The sequence below is a fragment of the Podarcis bocagei genome, assembly GCF_964188305.1.
Source record: "Podarcis bocagei genome assembly, chromosome: 6".
NCBI lineage: Eukaryota > Metazoa > Chordata > Lepidosauria > Squamata > Lacertidae > Podarcis > Podarcis bocagei.
This window is the reverse complement of record NC_138130.1, coordinates 57,066,865-57,081,305: the sequence shown is the minus strand read 5'-3', so window position 1 is coordinate 57,081,305 and position 14,441 is coordinate 57,066,865. Positions and strand designations below refer to the sequence as shown.

The 14,441-nt window shown below is 45.4% G+C and overlaps 1 protein-coding gene and 1 long non-coding RNA gene across 5 annotated transcripts in view; one reads left to right on the top strand and one right to left on the bottom strand.

Annotated features, from left to right (window-relative positions):
* Window positions 1-648, bottom strand: part of APP (amyloid beta precursor protein) — a 147,980-nt gene extending 147,332 nt beyond the window's left edge. For 2 of the 4 annotated variants that reach the window (XM_081199641.1, XM_081199643.1), the window contains exon 1: window positions 406-648. In XM_081199641.1, the coding sequence (XP_081055767.1) occupies window positions 406-465 (60 nt within the window). In that variant the 5' untranslated portion in view covers window positions 466-648. The remainder of the gene's footprint in view (window positions 1-405) is intronic. The other 2 variants (XM_081199640.1, XM_081199642.1) reach the window with 2 other exon arrangements.
* Window positions 649-2,204: 1,556 nt separating this feature from the next.
* LOC308590077 lies at window positions 2,205-12,896 on the top strand. Its single transcript, XR_014009682.1, has 3 exons — window positions 2,205-2,335; window positions 10,684-10,782; window positions 12,744-12,896. It is a non-coding gene; the product is annotated as an uncharacterized lncRNA (long non-coding RNA).
* The last annotated feature ends 1,545 nt before the right edge of the window (window positions 12,897-14,441 follow it).

Genomic DNA, 14,441 nt, shown 5'->3' with positions numbered 1-14,441 from the left:
GAAGCGATCGCGGCTCTGCCAAAGCCAAACACTCGGCAGGCGGATCGCCAAGACGGCGCACCTCGGGGGAGGGAGGGAGGGAGAGGGCGGCGGCGCCCTCCTCCTCCCAGCTTCCCGTAGACTGTCGGTCGCGAAATCCAGCACCGAGGAGGCGCACGACCCGGGCACCCCCCTCCCTCCAAGAAGGCTCCAAGTCGGCGCGTCCCACCTCCCCGCCCCACCTCGGCGGAGCCCATTGTTCAGGCGGGAAGAGAGAGAATTACCCCCGTCCAGGCGGGGGGCCGGGGACGCCCCCTCCCATGGAGCCCATATCCCGGAGGGCAGCAGCAGCAGTAACCGGGAGGGCAGCCCCACCCCCGCGCCCCTTCGTTATGCCGTGTCTCCCACCCCCGGCGCCCGCCTTACCTCCAAAGCGTCGGCGAGCCACGAGGCCGCGAGCAGCAGCCCGGCTAAATGCGGCAGCATCGCGGTTGGCGGGGGAAGGAGCGGAAGCTCCCGCTGGAGAAGGGAGAGCGGCGAAATCCAGCCGGCGGCTCGGCTTCCTCGTCCCCGCCTGTGCGCTGCTGAGGAATGGAAGGGAGCTGCAGCAGCGGCACCAGCCGAGCTCCGCCGAGGAAAAGGCGAGTCAGCTGATGATATCCCAGCCCACCCAAAGCAGCGGCGGCGGCGGCGGCAGCAAGGCCGGCCCTCCGCAGAGACCCCTAGCGGAAGCGCCGCGCAACTACAACCGCCCTCCGCGCACGCACACAAACACACGCGCGCGCACCCCCGAGGCGCCTGCGATAATAATGGGAGCGAATGTGGGGCGGGGGGAGGAAGGAAGGAAACCGAAGGAGGGGGCGCAGGAGCCCCGGTGGCCGTCTGATGGCTGTCTGGGTGGGGCAGGAACGCCAATAGGGCCGTTTCATCCCTCGCTCTTCCTTGTTTGTTTGTTTTTTTAAAACTATTTTTAGAAGCCACGCCGCTTGTCTGTCGATTCGCGTCCAGACCTGGCGTCTCTCCTGCCTTTTGCAGGTTACCAGGTGGTCTGTTTTCTTGTTGGATATGGGGGGGTAGCGTTTTGTGAGTAAGATGCGGTTGAGGTTTGGTTACAGGCAAGCGCGGTATAAATCTTGGGAAATAAAGGAAATAATATAACAATAATATTGCTGTGAGTTTTTGGGGGTGGGGTCATGGGAGTAACCCAGGGGGAACTGCCCCCAAATCAATACAAATCTGAGCTTCTGCCCCCCCCCAACAAAAGCCTGCCCCCTAACAAAAATCCTGGCTACGGCCGTGGGTGGGGTGGGGTTAGACTGTATGATGCCCGCTGCCCTTTAAACCTCTGGATCCAGCAAGTCAAATGAATTATCTCATTGTTCATGTAGCCAGGCAAGGGACACAGTGCCCCTTAAGTATGGGTCGTTAATAGAAGAAAGGGATTTCCTCTCTGCCAGAGGACATGGAAGTGGGCCCCCTCCCTCACCTGGCTGGTAGGAGATGGATAAAAGCCAAAAATGTGAGAGAGAGCTTGGCTAGAAGCCAGAGAGTGAGAGCCATCCTTGATTTCTGTTTGAATCCTAGGCTGCGGCTGTGGGAGGAGCAAGACCTTGATGGCTGTTAATGCTGTGAGCCCCTCCATCATAGGCTCAGATTGTACATATGTGTAGATAAACCATATACTATAAAGACACTACAGTCTCTTCTGCCCCTCATTCCAGGGCAATGGGTCCCTGGGTAAGTGCCTGGAACCCCTGGAATCACCGCTCAGAGATTGGGGTGGCATGCCACAATATAAACCCTGCAGCATGTGCGTTGTTGCAGTGGATGCAATTTCCTTCAAGATAGTTTGCTTTGAAAGGCTTTCATCCAACCCCATATTTCCATACACCCCCCCCCCTTTTTAACAGCTAGCTTTCTTAAGGAAAATCTGTGCCACTATCCGTATGCTTGTATGTGTGGGAGTGACAGGATTTGATGTGGAAGAGGAAATGGTGCTTTGAACTTGTGGAACAGCATTTTGAGAGTTAGATGTTTCTAATTAACCCTATTGTTTGCCGTCTCTGAAGTGAAAACCCTCTAGATGCAGCCCAAAAGTGTTAGAACCATGTCAATGTCATGTTTTATTCACTTGAAAGAGTATTTAAAGGACAAGATGTAATTACTAGGTATGATTTTTTTTATTTTAGTTCTTGATGCAGGTTATCCTTTTAATTCCCCAGGAGAATTTCTCACGTATCCAGAAGACTTTGACTGCTGTGTCTGATCTTGCAGAATGACAGCTACAGCCGTCTTGGAAAGCAGGCCACAGAAGTCAAGACCCAGAAGTATTAGTGCAGTTTTAGTGTGTGCTACAGTAAGTATAGGTAAAGGTAAGGAGGCGGGTAGCGATGTGGTCTAAACCACTGAACCTCTTGGGCTTGCCAATTGGAAGGACAGCAATTCGAGTTCGCACGACGGAGTGAGCTCCCATTGCTCTCTTGTCCCAGCTTCTGCCAAGCTAGCAGTTGAAAAGCAAACCAGTGCAAGTAGATAAATAGGTACCACTGCCGCAGGAAGGCAAACAGTGTTTATTTGCGCTCTGGCACTCGTCACAGTCCTCCATGCACCAGAATCGGTTTAGTCATGCTGGCTGCATGACCTGGAAAGCTGTCTGTGGATAAACGCAGGCTCCCTTGGCCTGAAGCGAGATGAGCGTCGCACCCCATAGTTTCCTTTGAGGAGTCCTAACTGTCCAGGGGTCCTTTACCTATTATTTACAGTACATATGCAACCACACACTTGTGCCTTGTGTAATTTTGCCTCTAGTACAGACAGCCAGGGAGTAGACAACAGCAGCAAAGTGCAAGAGATATTTGCAGGAGCACAATCTGTTTCTTTCACAAGTGACATTTGTTTATTTAATATAATTTATATACCACTTGATTGTTTAAAAAACCCCCAAAGAAACTCAAATCTGTTTATTTATTTACTTGTATCTGTTTCTGGCCTTTGTTATTTTGTTCTTTGTTTAAAATATTTATAGTCCGGTCAGCAGCAGTGTTCTCAGAAGGAACTTGTAAGAAATGCAAAATCTCCATTGCCTCAGTCGGGGTGGGAAATCTTTGGTAGCCCAAGGGATGTTTTCAAGTGGCCTTGAGTAACATGGGACGTGGCAGTGATGGGTGTGGCCAGAGGCAAAACAGATGTGGTGCAACAGATGGTGCAACAGATGTGGCTCTTCTTACCATAGGCTAAAGGTAAAGGGACCCCTGACCATGGCCGACTCTGGGGTTGCAGTGCTGATCTCGCTTTATTGGCCAAGAGAGCCGGTGTACAGCTTCATGTGGCCAGCATGACTAAGCTGCTTTCTGGCGAACTAAGCCGCTTTCTGGCACACGGAAACGCCGTTTACCTTCCCGCCAGAGCGGTACCTATTTATCTACTTGCACTTTGACGTGCTTTCGAACTGCAGGAGCAGGGACCGAGCAATGGGAGCTCACCCTGTCACAGGGATTCAAACCACCGACCTTCTGATCAGCAAGTCCTAGGCTCTGTGGATATATTCTTGCTATTCAGAAGGAAGGTGCTTATACACCTGTATCTGCTTCCTCCATCTAGGCAAGCAAGAGACATGGTCACAGGTCAAGGGCACATTGCAGGGAGGCAAAGTACTTGACAAGAGCATGGAGCAGGCAGGGACTATGAGAGCTTGGGGAGGGAGTGTGGTCTGAGCATCCATCAAGGGATCTGGACAAAGGGGCCCAAGTAGCCCCATAAGTGAAGTTGCCCATGGATAGTATAGATTGTGAAATCTTTTAAGAATGGCTCTGGTGTGCTTTCTTTTCCACGTGAACAATATGTGGAAGTCAGAACATAGGACGAGTCTGCTGGATCAGGCCAATGGCTTATCTAGCTCAACATCCTGTTCTCCCAAAGGCCAGCCAGATGTCTGTGAAAAACCCACAAGCAGGATTTGAGTACAGCTGCACTCCCAGCACTTGTAATTTCCAGCAGATAGTATTCAGAGGCACTCTGCTTCTGACAGTGGAGACAGAACATGGCTTTTGTTGCTAGTAGCTCTTGATAGTCTTATTCTCCATGAATTTGTTTAAACCTTCTTAAAAGCCACCTAAATTGGTGGCCACCACTCCATCTTGTGGGATTAAATTTTACAGTTTAATTATGCGCTGTGTGAAGAAGTACTGTATTTTTGCTATATAAGACGCACCAGACCATAAGACACACCTAGTTTTTGGAAGAGGAAAACAAGAAGAAGAAAAATCTGAATCCCAGAAGCCAGGACAGCAAGAGGGATCGCTACGCAGTGACCCCACTGGCTGTCCTGGCTTCTTGCTTTCATCCCCTGCCCGGGAGAGGCTGCGAGGCTAAGCCAGAAGCCAGGACAGCCAGCAGGATGGCAGCACAGCAATGCCACTGGCCTGGCTTCGTGCTTAGCCTTGCGCAGCTTCTCCCGGGCAAGGGGAACCTTCATCCTTTGCCCAGGAGAGGCTGTGTGCGGCTAAGGCTCCCCCAAGAGCCGCACTCCCTTTAAAGAGCGCACAGAGTGTGTATGGCTCTTGGGGGCTTTTCCCCGAGGAGAGAGAAGGGCAGCCCTTCTCCCTCCTCGGGGGAAAAGCCCCCAAGAGCCGCGCACACACTCCACACAGCTGAGCAGAGCCTCCTGCCTGCATTCGCTCCATAAGACGCACACACATTTCCCCTTTTTAGGAGGGGAAAAATGCATCTTATAGAGCGAAAAATACGGTACTTTCTTTCGTCTGTCCTGAATCTTCTGACATTCGGCATCATGCTACAGGCTGTAATGGTTTTCCCATAATGCAAAGTATAGGTTAGGACCCCAACCAATGGGAGCCCTTATTAAGGTTTGAAATATTGCAAGGATTTCAAGAAGTCTTACCATGGCTCTCTCACTGGGCTCCTTTTAAAATTCCTCCCAGTTTGTAACATTTCATAGACTGGTCTGATCCATGGCCACCTATCAGCGAATCTGTGAACTGAGTTGGTAGATTGATTCGGCTAGCCAGAAACAGAGCCATAGCCTAGATAATGAACAATGTGTCCCTTTCCTTTTCTAAACCATCACGTGAATGTTTTCAGAGCATGATGGTTGCTTACACTCTATATGCAAAGCTATGCAAGTATTGGTAGGAGGTGCAACAAAATGCTGCAGTGTGGAATGCTCCTGCTCTGAATACTCCATTGCTTCTCCCTTCCACTCACTTTTCTGCCCCTCCCCCTGCCAGCCCAATCAGGCAATCAATCAGCATTCTGTAGCCACTGAGGAAGCTAAGTCTTTATTGAGCTGTGCTTGGGTCTCTCCTGCACCCTCTACTTCTGGTGCTCTTGCCCCACAAAAGTATTGAACCTTTACACTTGCAAATCTGGTAGTTCCCCCAAGCCAGCTGTTACTTCCTGCTTATGCATGGATAATGCCATTTTGGCTACAAAGGAACCCACACTCGGATCTTCAAGAGCATTCTGGGTATACATGATACATGGCTAGCCTCATTTCCTATCCATATCTGATCACATTATACATTCGATAGAAGAACCAGTACCCCAGTATCTCCAGCTCAGCTCTTCTCAGTTGCTTGCTACTCTTAACAGCACGTCTTAAAGATGAATAGATTTGAGGGAATCAAGCAGTGAGATCTGATAAGCTTCCATAAAAGGGAAGAATAAAATGGTAACTGAAGGAAGATTGTTCATGTGTTAAAATATATACTGCACAAGAGCTCAGATCTTTCAGAGACGCTGGATTTTTCTGTTTCAGTTAATCGGCTTTGTTGTGCCTTTGATGTCTTCCCAAGGCTCTGTTTTCCTATGGAGTGTATAGATGGAGCTAGATAGAGTATCTGTGCCTGTTTCCTAGAGGCACTTGAAAATACCTTTAGACATACTTTTCCAACCTTGACATATGCAGAGTTGCATTGCACGTCATTTTAAGAACATGATGACGCATTCCTTCTGCTAATGAAGATGGTTTACTCTCATTAAGCTAAGGTTGAGTTTTTATTTAGTTATTCATTCATTCTAGCGTTTCTAATCCACACTGTGCAAAAGAAAACCCAAGCCGGGATCGAAAACACACTACAAATCATAGAGCAATGTTTTAAAAAATCCCCATAAAACTAACAATAATTCAAAGCTGCAGAAATAAGACAGACTAATTTGGCGAGGTGTAAGGGGAAATAAAAGTTTTCCACAAACCTAGCCATGATAGGGCTTGCTGCACTTCCAGAGTGCTCTAGTCACATCACTGTATGGCAGTAAAAAGTCACTGCTCTATGATCATTGATGACAGGGAAAAGGCCAATATATATATTTTAAAATGTTCCCATCCTATGAATTTCTTCACTGAGACAATTTAGTGCAAGGTCCCAGTGTTGGCATGAGGATGCTAGTGGTCGTAACTCTAGCCCAGGAACCAGAGCTGGATCTGCTCTACAATCAGATCAGTTACTGGCCTCAAGCTGCACAATTCCAGGAGTGCCTACTCTTCTGGAAGTTGTGGGTGGGCCTCTGTTTTGGTGGTGCTTCCAGCACGGCTATTCCCTACACACAAGAAGACTTCTCCCCTTTCATTCATGCAGGGATATCTCTGTGCACCTAAAGAAGAAATACTGTCTTTGGACTGGACCTGACACCGTTGCCATTAGAAGGTCCTCCTGTGTGTCTTTTTACTCCATTTTGTTTCTCTCTGGGCAATGCAGAAGTACTGGCACTGGTCTTTAGGGGACAAAAGAGAGACTTGTTGCCATCAGCACCTTGGAGAGCATCCTAACTTGCAGTGGTGGCTGGTGTTCAATGGGATAGGTAGGGTGCAAGGCAGGCAGGCCAACAGTAGGTGGAGTGAGAGCCAATGACAGGGCCTCATCCTTGCTGAATTATACAAAGGCAGCACTGAGATGGGGGGGGGGTGACAGCCAGTGGCCATCCCTTGACTGGCTGTAAGTAAAGAGGGAGGCTTCTTAAACTGGCCGAGAGCAAACAGCTTGGTGGGGTAGATGCCCCATTTGCCCAAATAAATTAGCCTCCACTGATCCTAAGGTGGCCTTCTTGATGAATGGAAATAGGGGACAGCAGGGAAGATAGTGTTCTGAGTTTAGTAATGCATATTATTGCTTGCTCCACTGCAGCTAAAACCAACCTGAAGAATGGGCGGGTGGGTGGTTTGCCTGTTTGTCTCTTGCATTTGTTTTGGAAAACTTAGCCTATTTGCTTGTTAGCTCATTTGGAAAACCTTATGAGGCTTGACTTGTTGCTGGGTTTCAACTGCTATTCTGGTGGGGGTGGGAGGATATTTTTAAACCAGTCTGGCTGTTGCTCTTACTCTTTTACATATAGTATTTCAAAGATGCACCCTTGCTCACAACTACTACTTGTTGAAATTGTGAGCAAACGTCTGCAGGACTACAGCCTTACACCCTGAGCCTCTAGAAACAAGCTGTTGTCATAGCTTACACTGAGGGAGGTTCCTCTGGTATCCTTGCTTGTGGATCAGGGCACACCTGGAACACCATTTTATAATTCTGCTGTTTTGTTTTTCATAGAATCATAGAATTGTAGAGTTGGAATTAAAACCGCTATTGTCAGAGCTTCATATCCAAGAGTAGGCTTTCATCGACAATGTGTCTTGCTGGCCTTTTAGGATGTCACAGTAAATGAATCCTGCCTTGGACGAAGCCCTGGCCTATCCCCACTCCACCATATTCTCTGCTGTACAGTGCAGTCTTTTGACATGCCACCATTCATCTGGTGAGGGTGGTTCTTCCCAGGGCTGACTCCAGGTTTTAGGGACCTTAGGCAACATGCCCTGAATGGGACCATCTTCACCTCTGTTGCCCAGTCAATTCCCCTCTCCCTTGTTTCCACTTGCATGTTTAGAGAGGGAAGCAGACAGGCAGTGGCAACCAGGAGGAGAGCAGGAGGTTCTGGAGGTTGACAGTGGGCCCCCTGCCTTGACAGTTACCTGACAATGCCTACTACAGGCAGCCCTGTATCGGGAAATTTTTAAGTTGTATTTCAATCAACTTGTTTTTATTATTGGTTGTTAGCCGCCCTGAGCCCAGTCTTGGCTGGGGAGGGCGGGGTATAAATAAAAATTATTGTTGTTGTTGTTGTTGTTGTTGTTGTTGTTGTTGTTGTCTGATGTTTTACAATTTTTTATATGTGCTGTAAGCCACCCAGAGTGGCTAGGGAAATCCAGCCAGATGAGCAGGGTATAAATAAATTATTATTATTGTTATTATTATTTATATATTATTACTGACTGATGCTGGTCCTGGCTGTTGAAAGCATCCACCCCCATATAGCAGCAGGCCATTCTGCTCTTGGTTTAGCAACTTTTATAATCTGGGCATTCATGTTGATTAAATACAGCCCAGCGTGCTCTGAATCTTCAGGATAACATACGCAGCCAGATTCAGTTGTACGCATGTCATTTATTCATGGCAGACAAATGAAGGCATAATTTGTTTTCAAAAGAAGTCGAAGTGGAGACTTGCTGCATTACAGACCTGTTATATCATGTTAGCAGACAAATAGCTGCTCTCAGCCCGTCTTCATAATTGGACAAGAAAATGCATATCCACCTTTTCTAATGCACTGAGAGAATGGAATCATGCTATAACAACAGAGAATGCAATCCACATCTCATTGAAGCCAGTAGCAATTTCCCACTAATTTTAAATGTACCCATAATACCCTTATTATTTCTCATCCACAAAGGATGTTTTAGCGGCCTTGTACTTCAGGAGCGCTACACAGTTTTTCTTTAAATAAAAAAACACAAGTTTATTGTGCTGCATTTTGAAGTATAGCAATTATAAATCAATCTAATCTCGTACCAGGTAATAGCAATTTATCTCTTTGGTGCCAGAGGACTGGGAAGAGTAAAGTGTTCCAAACTTTACTGCGACGGATGGAGAAAAACTCAATGCTGTACTTTATCCCACAAATGAAACTTTCTTGCTTGGGGATCAAAGTTGTTTTTATTAAGGATAGAGTTCTGTACAAAGAACAGAGAATGCTGACCTCAGTTCTACAAAAGAACTTTATAGTTTGGTTCCAGGAAATGTAGGGAAAAAACAGGTAACGTTGTCATAGCAACAAGAGAGAGAAGTTCTCTTTCAGAAAAAGCTGAAATAGTCATAGCCTCAAATAATACAATGTCCATATAGTTCTTCATGTCTTCAGGAGTGGGCAGAAGGTAGACCGGGATCTACAGGTAGATCTGTAGATGTTTTGCTATAGATTGGCAACAGGTTCTGACTCTCAATTGTTCAGGAAAACAATTCCCCTCCTGTCAAATTTAGGCTGATGAAGAAAGCTAACCAGGGGTAGGGAATGGTGAATTTCTGCATTTCAGTTTCTCTCCCTTTTTCATTTCCACAATCTTCAGTTCTCCACACATCTGCACCAGTTTGTAAATTATGTTTTTTAAAGTCCTCATCAAAATTTAGCAGCATTTTGGTTTGCGTTTCTCCTAAAATACATATTTGTCCATGTCTACCCAATATACAAGTTTTTGCAAAAGCAGTTTGCCCCTAATATAATGCATTTTTATGTTATTTCCTTTAAAATAAGCATTTTTATGAACTCTACCCTACTATATGCATTTTGTACCTCTTACTTGGCAAAATTCAGAGAAATATGAATTTCAAAGGCTGGCTGTGTTTTTGTTCACATGCATTGTTTCAGAATGTGTGAATTAGGTAGATTCACCTATAAATGCAAACCGGCTCAAATTTCTTCCCCATCCCTAACCAGAAGTGGATTTTTATGTGAAAAGACTGTGACCACAGTTCAATTCTAGTACTGAAAACTAATGCATAGTTTCATGTCCTTAGAGGCATCCTGCTCAGTAATTCTAGCAAGGTAACTTACCAGATTCATCATGGTTTTCCAATATGAGATACTGGTTGTGCTTTTGCTATACAGTGGTGCTTCTGCACCAAAAGGGCAGAACATAGATGTTTTAATAAAATGAATAAATATGGAAAATAAATGTTCAAAATTTCTCATGTCGTTACCAAGTCAAGAGGGTGAGACGACATTGATGTGGCTCAAGCCACATGTTCCTCTGGATAAGATGCAACAAAATAAACTGTATTTTGGTCAAATCAAGGGGTTTCTTAGTTTTTGGATTAGGTTCACCAGTTTGGCCTTTCTAGGTTACAGAATACCTTTCATAACTAGCTGAGTGGCAAATTTTGCACCTTATCTGAAGTCATTGATATTGTCAAAGTGACCTTATGTGGATGACTTTTATGGTGCTTTTCCTGGTCACTAATTAAATTTTTAATAATAATAACAACAACAACAACTATATTTGGTTATGCTTGAATCTTGATCCTTTGTGATTTCATCATTATGTGCTATAACGGCCAATTGGCTGAGCTATAACTTTGAAACATAATCCAGTTACTAAACTTGGGAAGACCTTAGTTAATATAATAATCTCAGAGGGCTGGGAAAGTAACCTTAAGTCATGGCAGGATGCAAATGTATACTGTAGACATAAATAGCTCATTTATTCCTTTTCATGAAAATTTCATAAAAGAAAAGCACACTGGATTTATTGATCTTTGTGCCAATAAAATACTGCAGTTGGCAGATATTCTAGTGATCTGTTTCTTCAGCAGCCTGGTTGTGCACAGATTAATAAAGCAGTGTTCTCATTACATTTTATTTCATCAGACACATATGAGGCCAATGGGGAAGCTTGCTCTCTCCAGCTGTAATAAAAATCTGCCCAGTAACAGCATCTGGTCCTGCACTATGCAAGCCTTTTATAAAGTATGTCTTGTGTTAAACATGTGATACATAAATGCATTATCTTGTACTTTATACATATAATATTATCTGTGCATCTTAATAGGCATTAAAAGTAAAACACTATTTTCCATGCAAGTCAATCTTGTTATTGATGTCTAGCAACAGGGGCCAAAGTAGATGTGACATTAATTGGGTGAATGCAATTGACATGCACATTTTTTCCTATGTAAATAGCAGCCCTGGTGATATCCAAGTAGCCTCAGGATTGTGGAGTGGGGCTGGATAGGCACATTTTAACTATTTCTCTCTTTACCACAGTCCTGACAAAAATCTCCTCCCTGAAAAGCTGCTATTTGTATTTCAAGTGAAGCATCCATTGGTGTCAGCAAGAGCTTCCATTAGAATGCAAATAGCAGCTTCACAGAGAGTTCTTCTTTTGGACCATGGCAGAGAAAGTTACATTTTCTCTTTCTCTGCCCCACTCCTCATGGTAACAGTGATGATCAGACTTTTCTGCATTCACACAACCAACATCACATCTAGTTTGGCCATGAGGATCTTACCCATGCCTTTTAATGGACCTTCAGCATTGGCCTGGTATGCTTTGCATACCACAGCAACATGCAGAGAGACTCCCATTGACATGAGATTCCCGGACATACGTAGCTCACTGCAATCCTGTCTAGCAATTGTCATTTGTACCTTCATAACTGCACAACTAGACAGCTGCAATGTACTCCATGTACATTACTACGGATGATTGTTCAGAATTTTCAGCTAGTACAGAATGTGACAGACCATTTCCTTGAGATGACTGGCACTGGAAGCATATTATATTATGGTTCTGGTAACTATGCTGATTGCATATTGCTTTCCAGGGATAAATCAAGATGCTGGTTTGAGACAAAAAGTCTTAAGAGCTTCAGACTGTCCACATGCGGAAACCAACCAGACTGGAAGCTAAATCTTACTGCAATTGGGAGATGAGGCAGGCAATGTTCCCTACTCCATCTGAGGGCAGGAGGCTAGCTTTAAGGGGTGCATGTGGCACGCACAGCTTTGTGTCCTCTAACACCATGCTCCTACTCAGTATACATACAGCTGCCTCACTATACAGTATGTGCATAGGGCCCTGAATGTGGGCTTTGTGTAGGGTTGCCATACATCCAGGTCTGATCTGAAGCCTCCAGCTTTTCCTCACCTCTTCCAGGTAGCAGGTAGAGCACTTGAATCTCCAGGTAGGCAAGAAAGCCTTTAATTAAAAGAATATATATTGAAAATGCACACAGCTTGCAAGCTCTAGCCTGACAGGAGATGGATGCAAATTATCGGATAGACGCTAAGGGAGGATGTCCTACTCTCCCCCATTCTTCTCTCCCTCCTCACCTCTGTCTCATTGACCCACCCAATTGCATCACTAGGAGTCTCCCCCCATGACATCACCACAAACTGCCCCTAGTTCTTGGGTTTGGTCCCTCAAATCTCAAGGATCTGGGAATGCTCCTGACCCTTCAACCCTAGCTTTATAGAATACAGGTGACATAGCTTTCAGCTGTAGGCTCCTCTCTGTTGTGAGAGGAAGGGTCTAGACCAGCCTTTCTAAACCTTGGGTCCCCAGATTTTTTGGCCTACAACTCCCATCATCCCTGACCACTAGTCCTGTGAGCTAGGGATCATGGGAGTTGTAGGCCAAAAAAACATCTGAGGACACAAGGTTGAGAACCACTGGTCTAGACAGAAGCACCAGCTCACTGCAACTGCTTATCTATCTAGGCTTGCCATACATATGGAAAATTCCGGACAGATCAGGAAATCGGTCACCTAAAACGGCGTCCTGAGGGAAAACTTGAATTATAAGAGATGTCCGTAATTTCCCATACGTATGGCAACCCAGGATTTCCCCCCGGTTTTCTGTCCCCCCCCCTCCCCTGTCCACCCTTCCATGGGAGACCCAAAGCGTGCTCCTGCCTCCCCTCATTCAGCAGCCACAACTGAGGAGGAGGAAGAGGGAAGTGTGGAGGACGGTGGCAAGAGGGCAAGAGCAGCCCCAAGTGCCCTCCAGCCATCCAGAGAGGAAAATAAAGACGACTCAGTTATCCTGCCCCTACCTTCCTCCCTGCTCAAGAATCGCTGCATTACCTTCTTGAAGCTGCCACAGCTGCTGCCTTGAGGAGGACACTTGTTCCCCTTTCCAGGAGGTGAGGAGCCCGGCCAAAAAAGGAACAAGGTGCCTGTGGCTACTTGCTTGGGAGCAGGTCCAAAGGAACTCACCCCCTCAGTCCCACCCTCCCAAAGTGGGGGGGGGGGATATCAGCAAAGCATCTCCCTTTCTTTCCCTGCTAGTAGTAGAAGAAGAATTGGCTCTTGGAGACACTGGAGGGGGGGTGTTGATTTTTTGTTTGTTTGCTTTTGGGAAGGGGAGGCTGTGCCTTCATTATACACCTTTAGGCGCTAGGCAGATACGTTCCTTTTTAACCAGGCCATTGGTTGATCCGATTTACATCCTATGCCCTTTTAAAATGTGTGGGTTTTTTGTGGGGGGGGGTAATTGGGTTGCTGTTTTTATTTTATTAGGTGTAGTTTCATATCTTGATTTTATTCTGTGAACTGTTGGGGGTGTCAGGAATTTGACTTTTTGAAATATTGCAAGCCTACTGCCCTCGTACCAGTTTACACTGCTGTTTTCAACTTCCTGTTAATTCTCTATCTTTTAAAAGTCAGGAACAGAACATCAAAACACATCCAGAAATTAATTCAGAATAGAAAAGCAGATTAATCAATTATGCACACTGAGAATTGCTCTTGGTGCTGCACTGTTAGAATGGAGGGTCTGCACTTAAGTTTCAAATGAGTGCATCCATTGTTTACAAGTCAGTAAGTCTGAAAGGGAAATAATGAGAGCTGATCAGAAATAATATTGTATTTATTACTGCCTTTTATGCATTCATGGTCCCGGCTTATTTTTATGCGGAAGAGTGCAACTTTGCCAAGCACTTTTGAAACATAAACTGGCGAGTATTTGGAAATCAATGATTAATAACTATTAGGGACAGGAAGTTGGATGACAATTGATCATAGTAGTTACTTTATTAGAGTGGTACCCTCAGTTCTCGAATGTCTCCGTTGACGAACGTTTTGGAACTCGAACTCCGAAAACCCGAAAGTAAATGCTTCCGTTTTCAAACACACCTTGGAAGTTGAACAGCTTCCGCTGCATGTTTTTCATTTTTCTTAATTGAACTTGCAGACAGCCCTTTGCGCCTTGGCTTCTGAACATTTAGGAACTAGAACAGTCTTCCGGAACAGATTACGTTTGAGAACCGAGGTACCACTGTATCATGTTACAATAGGGGCCATTATCCCCAGGCTTTTTTTACGTATAATCAGGGGCGGATCTGCTATGAAACTAATGAAGCTTAAATTAATCTCAGAGGGGCCCAGAAGTGACTTTAGTCCATATTGCTTAACCATTTTGCTTCTAGAAGACCCAATTTGAGTCGCATGACTCAAATTGATTGTTGATATTATATATATATATAAAACAATTTCAAAGTTTGACAGTCAGTAGCACAGATGTTGTAAAGATGTGGTGATCTGTCATGGAACAACTCCATTGAAGAAGATAACAGTGGTTACCCAGGCCTGATGGCTGGCTGCGAAGAGGCCCCCATAACAGTTCA